The 21,026-nt window shown below is 39.9% G+C and overlaps 1 protein-coding gene across 12 annotated transcripts in view; it reads left to right on the top strand.

The window, feature by feature from the left end:
- Positions 1–21,026, top strand: part of LDB2 (LIM domain binding 2) — a 251,766-nt gene that overhangs the window by 171,276 nt on the left and 59,464 nt on the right. Inside the window, exon 1 of one of the 12 annotated variants that reach the window (XM_080405212.1) lies at positions 1,037–16,406. The exons of the other annotated variants lie outside the window; for them this stretch is intronic. Within the exon in view, the coding sequence (XP_080261338.1) occupies positions 16,385–16,406 (22 nt within the window). The 5' untranslated portion in view covers positions 1,037–16,384. Of the gene's footprint in view, positions 1–1,036; positions 16,407–21,026 lie in introns of those variants that run through there. 12 annotated transcript variants of the gene reach the window in all.

Raw genomic sequence — 21,026 nt, 5'->3', positions numbered from 1 at the left:
AATAAAACCCTCAGTCTCTTCAGGAGGAGGTACATTAGTGTAGTGGTTGGCCATTTCTAATATAATTTCCTATCTTGTAAATGCATAAGAGTAGTGAGAATTAGTAGTCGGTTTGGCAGGTGGTTTTCTAGCTCTTCTCCAGGTGAGAGCTAGTTCTGCTGGCAGCAGTGGTCTTCTAAGAGAGAAAATAGTGTCAGTATTTCCACATTTTTATCTGATTACAGTAGCCATTTAACATGATACTTTGCACCCTCAGTCAGGAAGGATGCTAGCTACAATCTATAAAAACTGGAAGGGTTTGTGTATCCTTAGAAGAATTTTGGTCAACTGTCAAGTGAGTGGTCAGAAGGGACACTGGACACTTACGAGAATATTCAGCTTCCAGCTATCACGGTCAAATTCTGTATTGGACTGATAAAATTCAGAGTATAAAGCTGTAGAATACAATGTAGTAATAAAATTTATTACCTTTGATATCTGGAAAATGAGGATAGCCAAGAAAATTTTGAATCTATATAATTAAAACCTTTTGCCTTTGGAAAACAACATTTGCTGCTATGGATCAGCATATGGTTTACTGTTCCATTTGAAGTAGTTTGATTTTTAGCTGGTTTAATTCAGAGACTATCACTGTATTAGAAAAAAACAACAAAACAACACAACTTGTTCTAAAAAACCTTTTCACCTAATTATGATTTACATGACTAATGCAATTATTGTAATAACAGATAAAGTAATGTTTGTCACAAATATGCCAGGAATGGTATTATCCATTTATTTCTTTTTTGTTATTTACTCTTTGCATCTGTGCACTGTTGATTTTTTCTTGTTAATAGTTTATTTAATTTTGTACTGTCTTGTAGAATAACTTCCCATTACAAGAAATACCTTCCATACAAGATCAAATGTTGTGCTATGTATTCCACTCATTAAAGAATGTGTAAGCTGTTTTCTTTATTGTAAGTAGCTTGTCCAAAGTAGGAGCTTGCAAAATAATAGTAAGACTTCTCTAGTCTGGGTTTTTTTTTTTTTTCTGTTTCTCGGGATATAAAAGGAACAGCTGGATAGAATCTGTCTGCCATATTAAATAACATCCCAGTAGAAACTGCTTTTCTCTCACAGAAAAATCTAACACAGAGACTTACCAAAATGTGCAGACTGTAAATTCTACTTTAGCTTTTACTTCATCCTATAGGTTTTGTCCAGGTATATGTTGCTACTTTTCTACATATGATTTTTAATGAATGTATTTTTTAGTATTTAAAACATAATTTAAAACATAAAAAATGGGAAGGGAGTATTAGATTTTTCAAAGGAAGGATGTAAAACTCAAGTCCTGAATTCCGAATTTTAAACTCCTCTGGGAGGGATGAAAACCCTATAAAGATGGTTTTGGTGGTGGTTACAATGTGCATATTCACATAGTGTGTATGCAGGTAAAAGCAGTGCATAAGAATTTTCCAGAGAGCTCTGTGCATCTGCAGATTAGATGCAAATTATTTATTTTATTTAAATTGTATAGCCATTCCTCACATAGCTTGGAAAAAACCTGTAAGTTAGAAAGGGTATGTTGAATTTTACATGGCTTAAAATATCTGAAGAGCATTCTGTTTAGGTGACATCCTCAACTATTAAGTACAAGGTTCTCATCATCTGAGTGCCAAATATAAAATGTTAAGACAGCTATTTGGCATGTTGGCCTGTTACATGTACTTTTTCTAAAATTTGTGTGGTAACACTTGTTAGATTTTTAAAGGTTTTCCTTTGTTTTGTAATCAGGTTTGTTGGTGAATATATTTGGAATATCTTTGTGTAGGTGTATGCAGACGCACACCCTTAGACACATGTATAAAATAATGAGGTAACAATTTATAAATAGTGAGCTATTTATGCCTAAATGTGGACGATAGATTCATTATGCTGTTTGACATCATTATATTTGTATGTTTAAACCATGAATAAGTCTTCTTCCATAGCAAACTAAGACCATAAGAATTAAGCAGCGGAAAAATAGAAGTAGTCGTTAACCAGGAGTTCACCTTGGTGAGTTATGTTCTCTGGTCTAACTCACGTCCACTCCCCTGTGAGATGTGGGATGTGAACAAACTCCATGCGGACCTTTTCCTGCACTATACCTGTGGGAGAGCAGCTGTTGTTATTAGGGGGTTCAGCTAATCAAAGAGTAGGGGGTTGTCCAGTAGATTATATTGCACCTGTGCGTAATTGCCACATCAGGGGCACCTCCTGGAAGCTGCCCCAGGAGACCAGACACCACCAAGGGGACCCCTTGCAAATTGGTAAGAGGTACAGAATGTGGTCCGGCAGATGTGAGCCATGTATGCTGAGGCCAGCTGATGTGTGGCATCGGGGCCTGGGTCGGTGCAGTCCTGTGCCACATTGCCTTGCTGTGACGTGGAGGTGTATGTATGCCATGGAGAGAACCTGTCCAGTCGCTGGGGAAAGGCTGGGGGAAGACTCTCTCATGAAATCCTAGAAATGAAGGGAATGTGTTACAGAACCGATTCCTTTATATTCTGGGCCTTTTTTGTGATGATTGTGCAGGATTGTGCTTCCCCCCCGTTTGCTTTATCTTTCTTTTGGAAAGGAATTGTAAAAGGGCGTGAGCAAACATGCTGCCTCTGTGAGGGAGATCAGTAACATTCCTGTGCTCACAGGATGGGTTACAAAGACAGCTTTGGCATTAGAGACAGTGCAAATTCCAGCGACGCTCCCTGTACAGCAAAGGAGGAATTGCTCTGGCACCTTAAGTTCCTGTGGTAGTAGAAGAAGCTCATGCAGTAATGAACTGTGGTATTTTTATTTATTTTTATTGTTACCATCCAAAATGAGAAAAACTGGGGCCTGTCCCCACTTGCTTTCCTGGCCATAGTACTGTAGTTCAGTGCAAGACCACTGCTCAAAAGCCCATGAAGTTTAATCCCACAGTCATGCCAGTTACTGCTCTAGAAAGTGGTCTGTAGTCTAGTTTCTCACATAGGAAAAACATGAGTTAGCCTTATATTCAGCTGTGTCTGTGATGAATACTGTGTATTGCTGTCGTATAACATTATAACAGCAAGTAAGAGAAGCTATTGTGAATATCTAGGGAACGCTAATTTTCCTCAACTGTTTTCAGCTGTTCCTTACCCAGGTACTTGCCACTGGACATTGAAACTTTCATTTCTGATACAGAAAGTTGCCTGACAGTCTGGCTGATAGCTTTGTTCAGAAAATAGTATCTTTCATCTTTTAATTAATATCGTCCGATTCATTCTCCAGACTGTACATTTTTTCATTTTGCTGCTCATGTTGTCTGTAATCAATTTCTTGATTTTTTTCTTCTTGGAAAAAATGTGTGGTTAGGTTATACTTTTCTCACAATTCCTTCTGTTAACTAACTCTAATTTTGCCTTCATGCATATTCCAGTGTGTCTCAGAAGGTCTTAACTAACTCCAATAACTAAATAACCTCTGAGGTGGCAGCAGCATTTCTTCGTGTTGTGTAATGTTTCTGAGGAACAATATTAAATTTAGTGCAATGATGAAGCAGGAAGCCATTCACTGTCACAAATAGATCATATTTAAAATGTAGAAACATTTTACATTACAGGTTTATATTAACAAAGTCCAGGGTGAAGGAAATAAATTCAAAACCTGCCCTTCAAGCCTGGAAGTGTGTGCCTCAGTCTTACCTGAGGAGAGAAAGAAGCTGCTGCAGAAACTAACTTTATTCATGCGACATTGCACCAGAGGAAAAGGGTCATCACTCTTGAGCTTTAAACAGTCTTTTAAACATCCTACACCCAGATCTTTAAGTGATTTGGAGCTAAGGCTGCAGAACTGACCTTAATGTAATATTCTGGAGGGAACTGGCATAGCTAGTGCTGATAGATTTGACATATTCTTGGCAGTATTTCTAACCTTTTGGCTGGAGTAGCCTATAGAGGCCCTTTGGGAAGTGTTTGGTGCCCCCCTGTCCTGTTGTCTGACTACAGATATGGTTGTCCTGCGATCCAGGTAAAGCAGGAGTCAACCACGTGGCAGCCACACGCTTGTCACGTATGCCTCTGAGCCCTGGTGGGACATGCAAGCAGCCTTCATCGTGCCACAAAGGGTATAAGCGCTCCCAGGACGGGACACACGGGAGGCCGTGGAGCTCCAGAAAGCAGGAGAAGGCAGCGAGGCAGTCCCAGGAGGCACAGCTGGTTTCTGGGCTGGGCCTGGGCAGTCTTCTGGTCACAGCATCTCTTCAGATTAGGTAGCATACTGCCATATTCACTATTGTGGTTTCTTGCAATATGATGCTTAAAGCCCAGGCAAGCTGCAGCATTACAGTCGGGCCAGACATTTCTTTTAGCTGCAGATAGGCATGTTAATTTAGTTACATGCTCCCAGAAACATCCTTGTTATCAGTTCATGGTGGTTGCCTCCTGGCTGAGTACAGTTCCCCAGTAAAGATCTAAAAAGCTCCAGGAAAAACTGAGTCCAGTGGCACAGAACATCTTCCAAAGCTCTTTCCACAGCCACATATTAATTACTGAATTTAGCCTAACAGCTACAGATCTTCCAACAATGCTGACTTACTTTCTAGCAATAGGAAGCTTGATAACCCTGCTAGACCACAATGCTAATCAGTCTAATCAAGTCTCTAACCAGACTGGAAAATGTGTTATCGGTTTGAAGAGCAGCAATTCATGTATTTGTCATTTTATATTTTTCTGCCTAGCACTTACAATAGCTTTTTCTTGCTATGCTCCATCTTCTATGAGAAGCTTGATACATCCTCACAGATCTGTGCTTTTCCACTTCTTTTCCTGTACTGTGAAGATGCATGAATGCTTATTTTGATAGATACAGATAGTTATTTTTAAAACACGAGGTCATATCAGAATGTTTATTTCTTGACACACATTGTATTCTAAGGTTCTATTCCAAATCTACATGGTAAGTTATCCTTTTTCTTACAACCAATTTTAGATCACTGCTGCTTAATAGCTGATTTTTAAGTGCTTTAGTTAATTTCTTGCATATAAGTTGTCTTTATGTCACAGGTTGCTCTGAAATAAAATTTCTTTAATGGCCATTTTCTTAAGAGGTAATTTACTACCATCTCATTTTGCCTGACCTTTAAATTAGTTTTAAGCAACCACAATATTAGAACATTTGAACAAATGCAACATAGATTTATCAAAGTTATTATCCCAAACTACAGGAGTACCTAGATAACAGGAATCATGGTAGTTCTGATATTATTTGAAGTTCAGCATTTGATACAGGATCACACATGGGCACTTATTAGTCCAGTTCAACAAGGCGGATGTTAGTAGTGACACTGCAGAACCGAATGGAGCTGAATAAAAGAGAGATGACAACAGGTTATGTTAAATGGGGAACTGTCACACTGGAAGGAAGATATCAGCAGAATTTTTCAAGGATCAATCTAGAGGACTTGACTTACTTAACATTTTAATTAATGATGTTGGCACAAAATGTAGAAGTAGAGGAATGGAATTTGGTGATGGCAAAATATTGTGAGGCATCATTAATATGAAGAATGATCAGAATATTACACAGGAAAAAATGTTCTGACCTTGAGGACTCCAGTAATAGAAATGAGATGAAATTTAAGAGTATGGATGGCACTTAAGGGCTGCTAAAAAGAATTTCTGCTAAAGACTTATCAGTTGAAAACGACAGGGGTGGCAAAAGACCTATGTGTAACAATCAGTCATAGAATAACTACGAGTCACCGACATGATACAGCTGAGAAGAAAGCAATGTGATCCTAGAAAGTATCAAATCAGATATTTCCTGTGGAGACAGGGAAATGTGAATGTTATAGCAGCACTGGAGAGATCACTTTTGAAAAACTGGACACCCGTTTTTAAGAAAGATTAAATCCAAATGGAGCAAGCATTAGGAAGAGTTATAGGGATGATTAGAATGATACAGAAGCTTATGTTGTGCAAACGGAGTAAAAAGTTGTGTCTTGTTTTAGTCCAGTACTACAAGGTTGAGAGGAGACTGGACTTCTGTCTGCATGCTCTTCAAGGGAAGAAGGAGCAGCATGGGAGAAAAATGGCACCTGACACCAAAACAAATGGGGATGAGTGAATGTAGGCTGGAAATTAGAAGAACATTTCTAGTCGTCAGATCTGAGTCAGTACTAGCAGGGGAGGAAGAAATGGGCTAGTTTTGAGATAGAGCTCAGTAAGCTCATGCAAAAGATTATATGTTGTGATTTGCTGAGTCAGTAGGGGACTAAATCTGCAGATTTATGAGGTCTTATGTTCTTTCTGTTCTTGCTGTTAATCACCTATGTATGCATCATAATGCGGCACAGCTTGCTTAGACCATGCAAGCTTATTTATCCTCAAATTGATATTGAACAGCAAAATGCTCCCTTTCCTTGAGAGGTATCCTCATTCATGCCTAAAACATTGCTTAAAAGTATTCAGACTCACAGAACTGTAGAATCATAGAATCATTTCGGTTGGAAAAGAACTTTGAGATCATCAAGTCCAACCATTAACTAAGGACTGCCAAGTCCATCACTAAACCATGTTGCTAAGCACCAGAAGATTTATTGGAGGTACTTCAGGTTGTATAAAAGATTGATTGTACTATTAAAAAAAATATGGAATTATTCTCATTTATGTTAAGACAACATTACATGATTTTGGCAAAGGAAACACAAAATGGGTGTAAATAAAACTGCTGGGCTGCTAAGAAGACATAAACCACCTTTAATACCAACAAAACTCGGATTGTCTTTGCTGACACAAATGCAAACCTTAAAAAATACATAGTGTCTGCTCTACCTCTTGTATGATCGCTTCTACAACTAATTCACCAGAACAGTGGTAGGAAGTTTTACTCAAGAAAGAGGTTGAATTTGGCTCAGAATATAAAAGGAACTTCTTGGACGTTGTCATCCTTGCAATGTGAATTCCACCAGTAGAAATTCTAATGCACATCATTTCTAGCAAGGCAATAAATGTGAAGGTTCTGGACAGGTAAAAATGTTGGGATTTAGATGCCTGTCAGTAGCAACTATACAGGAAAGTTTTCTGATTAAAAACATTTGTAATGGGCTAAATTATTTTCTGACTTTAGGAAACAAAAAGAATTGAAAAATATACGCAAGAAAAGAAAGAGGCTCTGCTGAACAAAGCAAGTCCAGGTTATCTAATTTCAACTGTGAAACAGTTCTTCACATTACTCCCCTACAGTAATGGATTTGGGGGGGTGCGGGGGCAGTGGTGTTATGTCTTAATAGAACACTTAAAATAACAAGAGCTGTTATTAAAAGAAAGTAGAAGAAAATTCTTGGTGGGGAGCATCTTGGGTTGGCTTGGCTCACACTACTGGAGAATACTTGTCTTGTTTGAAAAGTATTTTGGTGTTATAATTATAGAACCCTCTGGGCTCTCTTCAGCGCAAAGTATCTGCTGCTTTATTATTACAGACATTACAGAAGGTTGTGCATAGAGCTTTGCGCAAAAACAATTCTTCCAGTATAAACATCCTTTTTGTAGAAAGTTGAAACAAAAAAAAGAATGCAGTACAATGACATGTTGCTAAGCAGCAAAAAGGACACATGTCAAGAACCATCTATGTCTTTTGTAGCATTATACTTCATTTCCTCACACCTTCATCACACAAGCTGTTATGATTCTTATGTACCCATAATAGGGAGAGAAAATGATACAGAAGCTAGTTTTTCCTCCATTTCTTCTCCAATTCCTTTTTTAAAAATCTAGTGTTAAAGACAGGTCCCTGGTGGGCCTAAGCTGGTTGAGACATTACTAATTTCAGTTCAGTCCAGGGTTTTAGGCATTTTTGGTGTAGCTGATTAATTCCTTAGTTGATGGGCATCATGTTGAAGTCTTTTGGGCATGGGTTACTCTCAGAAATGAAAGGAAAATCTTGCCAAAAGGGAAAATATTAACCTTAGAAGTGAAATTGGCCTGTCTAGACAGTGGGGAGGTCAGCAATATTCTGCTGCTTTCCTATTGGGATAGTTAAGACCTGCAAAATGGGGACTTCCAGAAAAAAGAGGTAAGTTGGAAACATTACCAAGCAGAAGTTTTGAGATGGCTTGCACTGACCAATAGTTTATGTTGCTGATCACGTCTCTCATTCACTGGAGTAGGTGGAGTTTCTTCCTAGCAAGTTTTCACTGAAAAAGCATTAAGGTCTCCCTCTTGCTCTCCCACAAGCATTTATTTCTGTGAGTAGTTTCAGTGACATGCATTTGTAAAGGGTCTTGTATTAAAGACCTTTTGCTAATTGATTACATTTTTTTTGCAAGGATGTATTTTATGGTAATAACATTCCATGGTTTTAAAAGCATTTATTTACTGTGAAACTATTACAGAGCACTTTCAAGACACACTATCTTCCTGATAACAAATGTCTCCTGAAATGAGAAGGAGCTTTCCTTAATTTAAAATTTCAGTATTCAGATTATTTTTTATTATTACAGCTATTTAATAATCTCTTCCAAGTAGTTTCATACTTTCAAGGTCAAGATTTTTTAAAAGGACTAATGGGACCCAAATTTCTTTTCACTTCTATCAAACCAACTGTGATGAAGTAATGGTGTTCTGCAAGTTGGCATTGCAACAACAAATTATACACCAGCCAGGATTCATCAGCGAGGGCACATGCCTTTTTCCCGACGTGCCCTATGACTATATGACTAATAAAATGCCTATTTTTATTGTGTGTGGTCCAGCTTCAGAATAATAATCATCCTTGAAGATTAAATTAATGAAAAATCAATTTAGCAATCAAATATTTCAGCCATAGTGGGTGGCTGAGTTAAGAAAGTATTATAAGCAGAATATAGTTTATTCAGCCATATAGGCAGTTGTTGAATTTCTTATTCAGCCATCAATTACTGCAAAATGGTTAGCTGAAATTACAATTAAATAATGGTGGCAAACCACACTGTTCGAGCACAGTCACATGTGGAAACAGCTGTAGTTATTTTGAAAGTGACCATCCCCGCTGTTTGCTGCTGCTCTTCCTCTGGAGGTGGCTGATCCCAGAGGGGGGCTTTTGTCACCTGGTGCCTGGCCAAGGCTTCAGCCACCACCAGGCTCTCGTTTGCAGTAGGAGCCTTCACAAGGGCTGTTGTGGTGTCTCTGTGGGCTTGTAACTGGCAGCAGAATGACAGCAAGCAGCTAAGGCTGGTCACGTCTATTGCTCCCGCTCTGCCTCCCACATGGGTCTGCCTTGAGCACAGGCCTTTGCTCACATGAAGTCATCCTTAACCCCTTCCGTTGTGGAACGTTTGTAACAGCATGCTTCATGCTGTGTGCAAGGAGGAATAAGCTTTACCTGAATAATATCTGTTCACCCACTACTGCTGTGACCACACTTGGAATGCGGCTGCTCCAAGTCCTTCAATAATATTTACTGTCCTGCAATTATACTTCTATCAAACTGTGTGTAGATTAGGAACTAGGCTGTAAGAGCAGTATTTTCAATGGAAGTATTTGCATTAAGCTTTCTCTTTCAGTTTCCCATGCGTTCAGTACCCACCTTTATGACACAGGTGAAAATAATTAATTGCTTCTTGATGAAATAATTGCTCCCAGTTTACTGTGTGCCATAAGACCCTGCAGAAGACATGGGACAGGCTTTGAAATTTGCTCTCAAGATTTTCAAGGGAAAATGATGACAAATTAAGGAAGACTTTGGGGCTTATCATGTGAGTTTGTGATTCCATTTTAGGGTTTAACTTCTCACAGAAAAGCAGTGACATAACACTGTGGGCCAAGTCTTTCCTATTTTTTCAGGGTACAAGGGTTTTTTAGTACCTACTGTCTCTTTCAGCATTATATGCTTGCTTACATATTCAGGGGGAAGGGTTGTTCTCTGCGAGCTTATCTGTTGCAGTATTTCCAGCTATCCTGTTTGAAAGCATTTGCTGGTAAGCATATAATGTATGCAATACACCATGAACAAATGCCAGAGAAAAACCCCATAAAAACTTATTTTGGGTCTTGAAAGAGGATGTGGGTTCAGATGTGCTCCAACACTGCACCACTACAGTGTCGTTTTAGTAGTTTTACATGTAGGCGTTTGCTATTAGGTGTTTGCTATTGTTAAAAGTGACAGCTACATCCCCCTCTTTAGGCAAGCCTTTTAAAAATCAGTGTGATTTACATATTGTTCGCATATTTTAATTCACGATTTGCATATGCTAATTAACAGTGCATTGCAGCAACAAATGGTATTGCATGTAGTTAGCCTAAATTGTAAAGAGTTACAGGAAGGCTTGTCTGCTCCAAGGCGGGGGGGGGGGGGGGGGGGGGGGTGTCCCTTCTGTATCTCAGCAAAGGCTGAACTGCTGTTGACTCTTCCCAGTGATGCTGAGGGGCGTTTCTGCATTGCACACATCAAAAGCATAAGTAAATAAACACAATGGTCTTGTTTCCTATTTTCAAAATATGTCTTGCAACTCTAGAAGGGAATCATCCCTTGCCGTCAATGTCTTTCACGACAGTAACTTTGTGCCAGATCATATAGGGAGTTGCTCTTGAAGTCAGCCTACATTTCTGAAACTTTTTCAGGTAATAAGGATCTTCACCTGAAGAGCAAAATCATATAAAAATTAAATGTCTCTTATAACCATGGATAGGAGTCAGGAAGCAGAACTGTGGTGTAGAGTGAACCAGATGAACACGCTACTTCGTAGCATGGACTGTCATGCCATGGAAAACAGCAGTGCTGCAATGTGAGATTCATTTCTGCAAAAATACATATTGGAGGAAACATCCAAGGTTTTGCTCCAAAAAAAAGGTAGATAGGAAAGGACACAGTAGGGAATAACTACTTTAATGATATTTAGGTTGCTGAGTGTTACAACAGTTGACCCATACCAGAATAATCTTATAAAGAGAGCCCACTGGGATCCTTCCGTTCTGTAGCAGACACACTGGCATCAGTTTATATATTTTCTAGGCCACTACGTTTCAAACAAGAGCAGTTTCATATTACTACTGTCAGTGATGCATTGAGAAAAAATAGTGAGAAAAGACAAAAAGAAAACCTGTATAATTTTCCATTACATTGACACCAGTGTGGTATCAATAATATGGATCATCCATCTTGCAATAGTGTATTCCTGTGGTTAGCAGACACGCAAGTGGCCAGTGATTCTTTCCTTCAACATATCTAATGTTGCTGGCAGTACAGTTTTTATTCGATGTTTCACCAAGACTCCTCTTCATATATATATAACAGCATAGTAATTCCAGGTAAATCTAGGAGCATGATGGGTAGGTAGTTGGAGGAATCCCCTATACCTGCCATCTCACTGTGCCCGTTAGGGAACATCCATTGGCAGTCACCCTCCTGCGACTAGTCTGCAGACTTGGCAGGGAGCACAGCTACATTTGCTTAAGGTACGTCAACCCAACGTACCATGGTCAGTATAGTAAGTATGGTGTACGGGAAGGAGCTGATTATTCAGTGTAAGTAGGCTAGTTACATAAATGTGTTGTGTTTCACATAAATCACTATATAATATACCAAACTATTAATTACTGGAATCACTGGAGGGACAAAAAAAGATACCCAAAACATAGATATTGGCATTTTTTTCATAACACTCGAGTGTAAACATAGAAGTTTCTTTGAAAAAAAGTAGAATTTTTCTTGGTTTCTGATAGCATTTGGGTTAAAATTTACTCCTGATAAAGTAAACACCACTTTTTCTTGACACTGTTAAGAATGTCATTCCTCAAGTGTAACTTGTAGCTCTGATGCAGTAAACAAAAATGTTGTTTTGTTAGTACTACCATGTGCTCTTAAATCTTCTCACAGTTGTACAAAAACCTGTGTTCTGAAATTTAACCATTCCCATCACCTTTCTTGAGATTATGCAAGTTTGGGTACATTTATCCCTACTCGGAACATACAGACCACCGGTAACAAACAAGTGGCAAACAAGAATTCCTCAATGGAAAGGCTTTGGGTGACCTTCTTGTGAGTGACTTCCTTGTGAGTGCCCCTTTGAAGGACACTGAATGGAGCAGATGGCTTACGACATGGGGGAGTAAAATGTGAATGGGATGACATACAAGTGATGAAACTCGGTGAGGGGGAGGGGAAAGCAGGTGGAAGTAACAGAGGAGGAGGAAAAGTTCAGTTCCCCTGCGCAGCATCCCCACGCAGAGCGAAGGCTTCCTGTTAAGTTGCCTCTTTGGGGGTGTAGTCTGCCATCTGCCTCGGAAGTGGCGGATTTCTAGGGGAAATTAAAGGTGAGAAATGTCACTCAGAGCCACTGCTTGTGAGTGTGCTGCACGCCACCTCATGGGAATAGCTCTGGGAAACCAGACTCATGCTGCTTTGCTGGCACAGTGTGTGTATGGTTAGAAGCTCCTGTTCTGCCCCAGTAGGATATTGCGTGAGTGGGTAGGCATAGAGGATTAGCCCGAAGAAATTCAGAATCACTTTGCTAAAGCTTATTGCTCCTGGAGTGTGCACATTATGTAGATGCAAAGCACATACTGTAAGAGAGGGTTGCTATTTTCTTCTTTCCTAAGGATAAGACCCTATATACCGATGTGAGTTTCATCTGCAGTAACAGGTTAGATTCAGTTGCGTCATGTGGCAAAAAGAAACTGCTCCACGAACCTCTTCTGTAGTTATGTGACATGCGCTTGGTACGTTGCGCTGTCAATGTGGACACCTACTGGGTATGAAGCCCAGGGGAGAAGAGTCTTCAGTATCACTTTGGTTGCTGTGAATTTCTTTCTCCATTAACTTGCACACACTCAAATATTTAATAAGTTAGTTATAAGTTCCAGGCCATAGCTCAGGCCATCAAAATGATTTTACTCTTTTCCAATGGCAAGCAAAATAGCCATCCCTTTCTAAGAAGCACTTGCCTCTGAGGTTCTTGCAAAGGCAGGAAGCAAGAGTTTCCAGCTCAAAAGCCTGCGAGAATAAACTTCCTTATATGATTTTTAGCACTTCCTAACTCTAACCAAATGTGAGGTGTGTGGGAATAACCTTTTAATTTATATTTCTAGCTGTGCTGATTCGAGGAACAGGAGGATAGGAGAGATGTGGATAAAGTACTGTATAAAATACAAGAGTGCTGATCCAAAAAAATTTTAAATGTCATGTCCAGTCCAAGGTTTTTGCAGAGGTCTGGGAACCACTCTTATTTGTCTAAATTGCTTTATGCCTCACTGTGAGTGATTTTCCCATCTTTTCTAGTTTTTTTGTAGCAAACGACATTTTAGTTTTGAACTAATCCACAATTTTGCTGAAAAAAATAATATGCAGAATTCAGTTTGTATTGGCGAGTAGTTGCAGAGTAAAGCCCATGTTTTCTAAGGTTTTCAAATTGCACACGGTGTGCTTTACTGACGTGATCCAGACACACAGGGAGGAGAAAGTGTGCAGCTACCTGTCCTGCATCAGGGTATGGCGCTCCTCCTCTGCTCTTACCTTCATGAAAATGAAGATCATTATCTTCAATTCTTCTTATTGCTTTGCAAGCAAAATTCCTCCTGTTTTAGTGGAGATCCATGAGAGACCAGGATTTGTCCTTGAATAATGTCTGAAGTAAGTTCAGGATTATCAGGGAGAAAAATGATTTGAAAATATTCATGTATGAGCGTACTGAAGGAAGACTGACTTTAGGCAGAGGTATTTTTCTGTGGTTAAGGTGAAAATATGACTTTGTAGGAACGTTGCTTTCTATTACTCTTCTGTGTAATGGATGCCCACAACATAACAATTTTGGACGGGCATTTTGTGCATTTTATTCCATCACCTTTTTTATTTGTCTTATAACGAATGTATGTTTGGTTCCTACCAAGCTTACTCTTACATGGCATTAGGTTTTATAAGCAAGTAAGTCAGCTAATTTTCACTGCAGTCATCAGCACAAATTTTTTTCCAGATCCTGAGCTATTTACAATGTTGCTGTTAAAAAATCAAATATTCCTATTTGTGAAATATGTACAAATTATTTGAAACCCAGGGGATATTTCAAATATGTTCGTGTACAGCACCAGATTTGCATGTTTAGATTGCAAGGTGGAATATCTTTTTATTTTTATTATTCGGAGTTCTGTTTGATCGTAACAGATGTGAAAGATACCGAATTAAATTGGTTTTCCCACATTAGATGATTCCTGTGCATTTTTCAAATTTGGTAGATTTTGAAAAATATTTAATTTGTCAAAGAAGTATTTTGAATTAGATAGTCATATGCATGTTAAGATATGAGAACACTGAGATATTGACCTGGATCATTCTCCCTGAAGTCAACAGGAATGCTTACTGGCAGCATTTCACTGTAACCCTATCAAGGCTGCTGAAAGGTGAATGTTATTGCTAAACCTTTGGCCTTGAATTTCTTCTGTTCTGTAAGAAACTATGTTCCAAGACAAATTTTTTTATGTTTCTGGTCTGGGATCAGAAAGTATGTATATAGTTTTCTGTAATGAAATTATAAGTTGTTAGTTGATATTCAGAGCATGGAGATCCCTGTGTTCTCTTTGTACGGGGATGTTAATAGCTGTTAGCAGCCATGGCTTCCATGCAACCATCACCTTTGTAGCTTTACACCCGTTAATTTTTTGAAACAGATATGATGGGCCAGGGCAAGGATCACATCACACTCGTCTTTTCACATCACACTCGTCCTTTTTTTTTTCCATTTTTTTCATAGGTTTTTAGTTTGGCTGTTGCCAGGCATAGGTGTTGGTCTGGGTGGCTGTTTGGGTTGATCCTGTGTGGGGGATGGTTATGTTTTGTGTTTGGGGGTCCCTAGAGTGGTCCTGACAGTGGCAGTTCAGCATTGTCATGGGAACTACTTCTTACCTGTAGTGGTTCCAGAAATGACAGTGAGTCGTTGTAGCAAAAATACATCAAGATGATGATATAATGACTCTCTGTGAAATGTGGAAAAAATGTATCATACAGCTCAAAGGACAGAAAACATAGGAAGAGGCTATTTCAACTTCAGCACAGATTTGTTACAGCACTTATTACTGATGTTACCTTTTTCAAGTTAAGAGAATTCTGCATTACTTGCAGCATAAAATTTTATTAAAAACTACGTATAACATGTTCAGGCTGAAGCTTATAAACCTGTTACATTGCTTGCCCTTTTCTGAAAGTGGTTCTTTATTATTTGACATTATTTTGTCAAACATCTGATTTGTATAGCTGAACGCAGGGCACTTGCCTTCGTTTTAAGGGTAATAAACAAGCTGCACTTTTAAAACCAACAAAACATTTTTAAATGGTAGAATATTTTCCTAATTATTTTATCTAGTGTGCTGAATACCTTTTTACTTTCTCTGCAGTTAGCTTCCATGAGCTTGAAAGAGAAAGAGAAAGAGAGTGGGAAACCAAGCTTTGCTGCAGAAAAAAAAGAAATCAAAGCCAACCACCAACGGCTTTTTGAAAAAGAGTGTTCTGGTTGTTATAAAACATGTATATAACTGACAACTGATATTATCCACTGGTGAGATATTGTTCATATGTCTACAGCATAAAATTACGAGAAAAATCATGCTGGTTATCAATCCACATGTGCTCAATGCAGTTTGAGGATTTTGAGAATGCCATGTGTATCTTTTATCATATCACCATAACCCCTCACCTCCCACCAGTTCTCCAGACACACTCCCCACTACGTTATGTCCCCTTTGATGCACGTATCAACGCATTTCACCTCCGATATTTTTCACCTGAATGTGGACCATGCTGTGATGCTTGACTGACACTGCTTGAGCATCAAGTCCTGTGTTCAGGGAAGGGACTATCTTCCTCCTTCGCATCGCCTGCCTGTGGGCTTCAGTCTTGCCATGACAAGAAGTCTTGCAGCACTGAGGAGGTCAGCTATGCCTGTATGGCAAATGCCTATTTGAGGCTGTTCTGCCCACACACTGAGCTGACCAGATGCTGTGTGGCCATTTCCATCTGGCTCAAAGCCCAAACAAATACATCCTGCCTCTTCACAGGGTTTACTTGCTCAGATGTGATGCCATGCTGAGCAAACATGTAGCTCTTGGTTTACTTGGAGTTTTAGCAGAGCAAGCTGATGTCTGCCTACAGTGTGGTTTATAGACACATTCAGGGCTATGTTTCCACTGTAGTAAGGAGGAAGTAGCTTTAACTTATTTAAACTAGCTGCCGTAAGTACTGTTACTAGCTTTCTCTCAGTAGAAGGGAGCTTGTGGAGAGCTGCAGAAAGCATCTGAGAAGAAAGGTAAATTCTGCCTGAACTGAGCCCTGCGAGGTCCCAGCAGCCTGTACTTGTCCTCAGGCTTCTCATCAGGCATGGTGGTGGTGGTGTGAGGTGCTGTTCTGGCAGATACAAACTGGACTGAAACCAAAAATGGGATTTGTCAGAGTTGCAGGTAATGGAAGGTTTATGTTGCTCCTGATTTTGCCTGGATATAAATCAGCAGCTTTAGAAGTGAAAAAAAAATATCCACTACACATGGTACTCTGCCTCAGTCACTCACAGCTTCTCTTCTAGTGTTTCTAAGGGTGAAAGGGACCTATGCATTATTCAGATCAGTACTTTGTCAGTTGTTTATTCTTCCCTCCTATAGGCTGTAAATGTTTAATAGTATTTCTCAAATACATGTAAGATATTTTTTTTCACTGCCTCAGCTTCCCATCTCAACATGGTTCAGAGGAAAGAGTGGAGATCAGAAACTGGAAGAATTCCATTTGCTGACATCTGTCTTCGGAATAACTTTGCTCCAGCAAATATAGCAAAACAGATCTTCCTACATGCGTTTGTAGGAATGGCTTGAATATTATTTATACAATCTGGGGCTGGGGGGAGGGGGGCGAAGACCCCCAGCATAATGGCCAAATTCTTTGCAGGTTGTAATTGGTGTGGTTCTAGTCACTTGCTTAATTTTTGTGGAACTGTTTGGATTCAGATCAAGAGATCAATTGAGTCGATTGCTGTGAAACATGTGGGCTGGTCAGTTTACCCACCAGCAGCATGAACACACCACAGAAAGGCATACACCCGTTTTCTGCAGCAACTAAGCTTTGGTTTTGAGCTTTATGTCTAGGTACTGCCCCAGACCAGCTTGGGTACCTGCATAAAGGAATTGTGGCAGTATGCGAGGTTTGGCAAATATCATTTTATCTTAATGCTATTTTGCTTGTGCTTTTACATAATTTTTTTTTTTAATGCTGTTTAGTATTCTGCTAGGTCAGATGAAGTCAGGGGTCAGGGGTGTGCTTGATTTAATACAACTGGATGGTTTGCCTGGTTTTTGTCTGTTCCTTTTGGTGTCCTGTCATTTGAATTTTATGTTTTTGCCTTTAGTCTTGAGACGACTTTTCTGGGTATCATTTTCTGTGCTGTGTAGGTCCTTTATGCTGGTACAGATTGCATTTGTTCATCTAAAATGCCTGTCCTGCACAATTTCCATCATTTTTATGGTCTTACATTTTGTCATTTTCTGCTTGAGTTTGGTTGTGGTTTGTTATGTTTTGACAGTGGTTTGTCACGCAGCTGTGAATAACCTCTTTGGCTTGCCTTTAAAACTTTCTTCTTTGCAGTTGTTGAACAAAATTATCTGTAATACTCTTTCTTCAAATAGAATGATTAGCACAGACAGAAGTGTGAGTGACTGTATACTGCAACCAGGCAAACCATTTGTTCTGGCTTTATTTACTTGCAGAGTGAAGATTTTTTTAATGCAAATATAAATATTCTCTTCACTAAAATATTTGAGTGTAGATCTTTGCTGGGGAGTGATGGGTTTGTTTTATAAGATGTGGAAGTTTTACAGTTAAAACTGGAGCTTCCTCAACTACGGTGTATCTTTTGTCTGTAGAAAGAGAGTATGGGTAACCCCCTCAGACATTTCTCCCCTGCAGCCTAGAAAATCAGCTTAGACCATAAGCTTCCTCAGAAATGTGCCTGCCATGAGAAATTCTGAATTTTTCAATGTGGGTAAGGGTCTGGCCTGCTCTGTCTACTAGAAACCTAGTTCAGTTGTTTAAACAACAAATTATATGGACTCTGAGTTTTCATTTTGTGACTGGTTAGCAGGCTCCCTAGTTCTTGGAGTGTTGTCGCTGGGCACATAATGAAAACCTAAAGCTTGAAGCTGGTACGGAACCGTGCGGGGCCAGGGCTCTGCTGTTTGTGCTTGATTCGAGGTGCTGGTGCTGAGGCCTGCAGGAAGGGGCTGACGGCGGGGCACGGCGGGGCGTTGCAGCAAAGAAGCCAGCAGGAGGGTCGGAGGGAAGGGATTGCCTCAGTGCTGGTGAGACACATCTGGAGCAGGGTATCCAGTTTGGGCTCACCATTGAGGAGCAAGACATGGAAGGACTGGAGCGAGCCCAGCGAAGAGCCATGAATACGATTAAGGGCTTGGAGGCTTTGTCATACAACGAGAGGCTGAGAGAGCCGAGACCGTGCAGCCTGGAGAAGGGGCATCTTCTCAGTGTGGGGACAGATCTTCTCAGCATTGCCCAGTGAAATGCAAGAGGCGCTGGGCACAAAGTGAAACACAGAAAATTCCATTTCAACATAAGGAAAAACATCTTCCTCAAAGGATGGTCAAACGCTGGCACAGATTACCCAGAGAGGTTCGGAGGGCTCCATCCTTGGAGATACTCAAAACCCAACTGGACACAGCCCTAGCCAGCCCACTGCAGGTGACCCTGCTCTGAGTGGGGCGCTGGACCAGACGATCCCCAGAGGTTCCCTCCAAGCCCAGCTGCCATCCTGTGGAAGGGATCTTGGGCTCCTGCTTGCTCTCCTCACCCCCTGGTCCACAATATCTTAGCCCGAGGCTTAAATACTTGAGATCTGAAGACTGAATTTTGTAGTGAGCAGTGATTTAATGGCTGGTAGTGGGCTCCAGTGTAATAAGGAAAGAGCTGGGAGGAGATTTTGTTGTAATAGGTAGGCTGGCTGAGCCTTAGTGAAAACTTAGGCTGACGCAGTTTAGCTTTGTACTGGGACATATAGAGTCTCTTTACCGTTATTTTCTGATTGTTTTTACCAAGATAAATTGTAGTAAAATATTGTCTCTCTTCAGAGAGTTGATGAATTTAAAACTGAGTTACAGATTATGTGTCTATGAGAATAAGGGTCACAAGGTGTGAGGCAGTAAGCCGAGGTCTCGTTGTCATGAAGTTTCTGTCACTTATTCTTGACCCACGTGTGTTTTAGAGGATTGAAGTGCTAGTTACAGACTTGTGAGAAAATGAAATACACTTGTCAACTGAATCAAAATTACACAGGCAAATCCTCACCAAGGTAAAATGTTGTTAGAGAAGACTTATTGGAGGAAAGGCAGAGTCAAACCTAACACAATGATTTAATTTCACAGGACAGAAGGAAATGGAGAGGGAAACCCAGATATTTACAGTTTTATAAGTGTTAGTATTTTGGATTATAGCTTTTTTTATTTATAGGCAGCATTATTGACATAAAATAAATGAGATACCAAAGATACCATGAAAGTATCAGGGATCAAAACAAAAACACCCCCAAACATTGGGTTCCAGATGTGGGAAGGATTCCAGTCACTCAGTCACAGTGCTCATCCCGCTTTGCAGTTTTGTTACAAAATTGAGAACGAAGGCAAAATGGTTGGAAACCTTAGATTTCCCCAGTTTCCATGGAGTGCTAAGTAGATCGTTAACGTTAAGAAAAAAATTGTAAGGACATGGGAAGAACGTATATATGGCTAATTTTACTCCTTAAAAAGCTGTGCTTTATTAGCAATATGGAGGGAGTGCTCCACTGTCTTCTGAACTTCATGGGAGTTTAAAATCTATAATGTCTGTAGATTACAGAGATGTTTTATGAATGTGTAAATACAATTTACTATATCCCTAGTATACTACTATTAATAGTATACCATGTATTATTATGATGATTATTACTACTACTGCTGTAATAGATTTTAAATCATACATTTAATTTCACTTTAATATTTGATTTGTATGAATGACTAGAAATTTCCTATAAGTGGAAATTAATCATACATTAGAATTTTTATTCTAGAAGTAGTCTAAATGATAGGATCCCAATCTTACCCGCTAGATAGGGAGGAAAAAAAGGACAGGTCTGTGTGTGCCAGATTCTGCCTTGGATACATGTGGGTGGTTTAATCAACATGGCCCACACGTCTCTGAAACAGAAGTTGGACTTATTAGACTGTCTTTTCACTGCCTTTTGTGCTGTACTATCAAGTCTGACAGTAGCTTTTCCTGGGAATTGACAGTTTCATGTTGTTTGGGTTTGAATCTACTCAGCAGATAAGGTCTCACAAAGGTGGAGGGGCACTCCACGAGCAGCCTACCTTGCAGCTCTTCCAGAGAGCAGGTCACAGTACTGAAAACTGAAAACTGGAGCTTTACTGTTGTCCAGCTTCATGGAAGGATCCCTCCCTCCACATCCCAGCCAGACGGACTGTGTCTGGGAGGGAACACACCTGATGTGCTATTTCACTGGGACAAATTTGGGCAAACAGAAGTATAGGCAGAATAACAGCAATGACGTCACTGTGTAACTCCATGAAGTTTTGCTTTATGCGTACTGATTTTTTTTATTTTAGTTACAAAAACATACATAACTGAACATGACAAGGTCTGGCCACCTAGATGTCAATTAGCCATGCCCAGAGATGTCAATTAACAATTAATGGAAAGCTCAGCCTTTCTTCTGCAGTGCTCAGGAAAGCCCGTTTGCAGTCAATGGGAAGTCATCCCCTGGCTTCCCTAGCTCTGACATCTGGCTGAGGGAGAGTTAGTTGTAGCATCTCCATTTAATTACTGAGATCCAACTGTGATAATCACTCAAGCAAGAGGCTTTCATGGTCCGCCTAGAGCTTTACAGGTCACCTCAACGTTTTGTGCTGGGAGCCAAAAAACCCCACAGCCCTAACCAGCAGAGTTCCTCAAGCCCGTCCATAGCATGTTGATGAGATAATCGGCTGCAGGCTGCACCAGAGCTTCCAAACAGAGCTCCTTTAAGCTATAGGCAC

This window comes from Falco punctatus, assembly GCF_963210335.1.
Source record: "Falco punctatus genome assembly, chromosome: 1".
NCBI lineage: Eukaryota > Metazoa > Chordata > Aves > Falconiformes > Falconidae > Falco > Falco punctatus.
The sequence above is the reverse complement of the archived record's forward strand: the minus strand, read 5'-3'. Positions and strand labels throughout refer to the sequence as shown.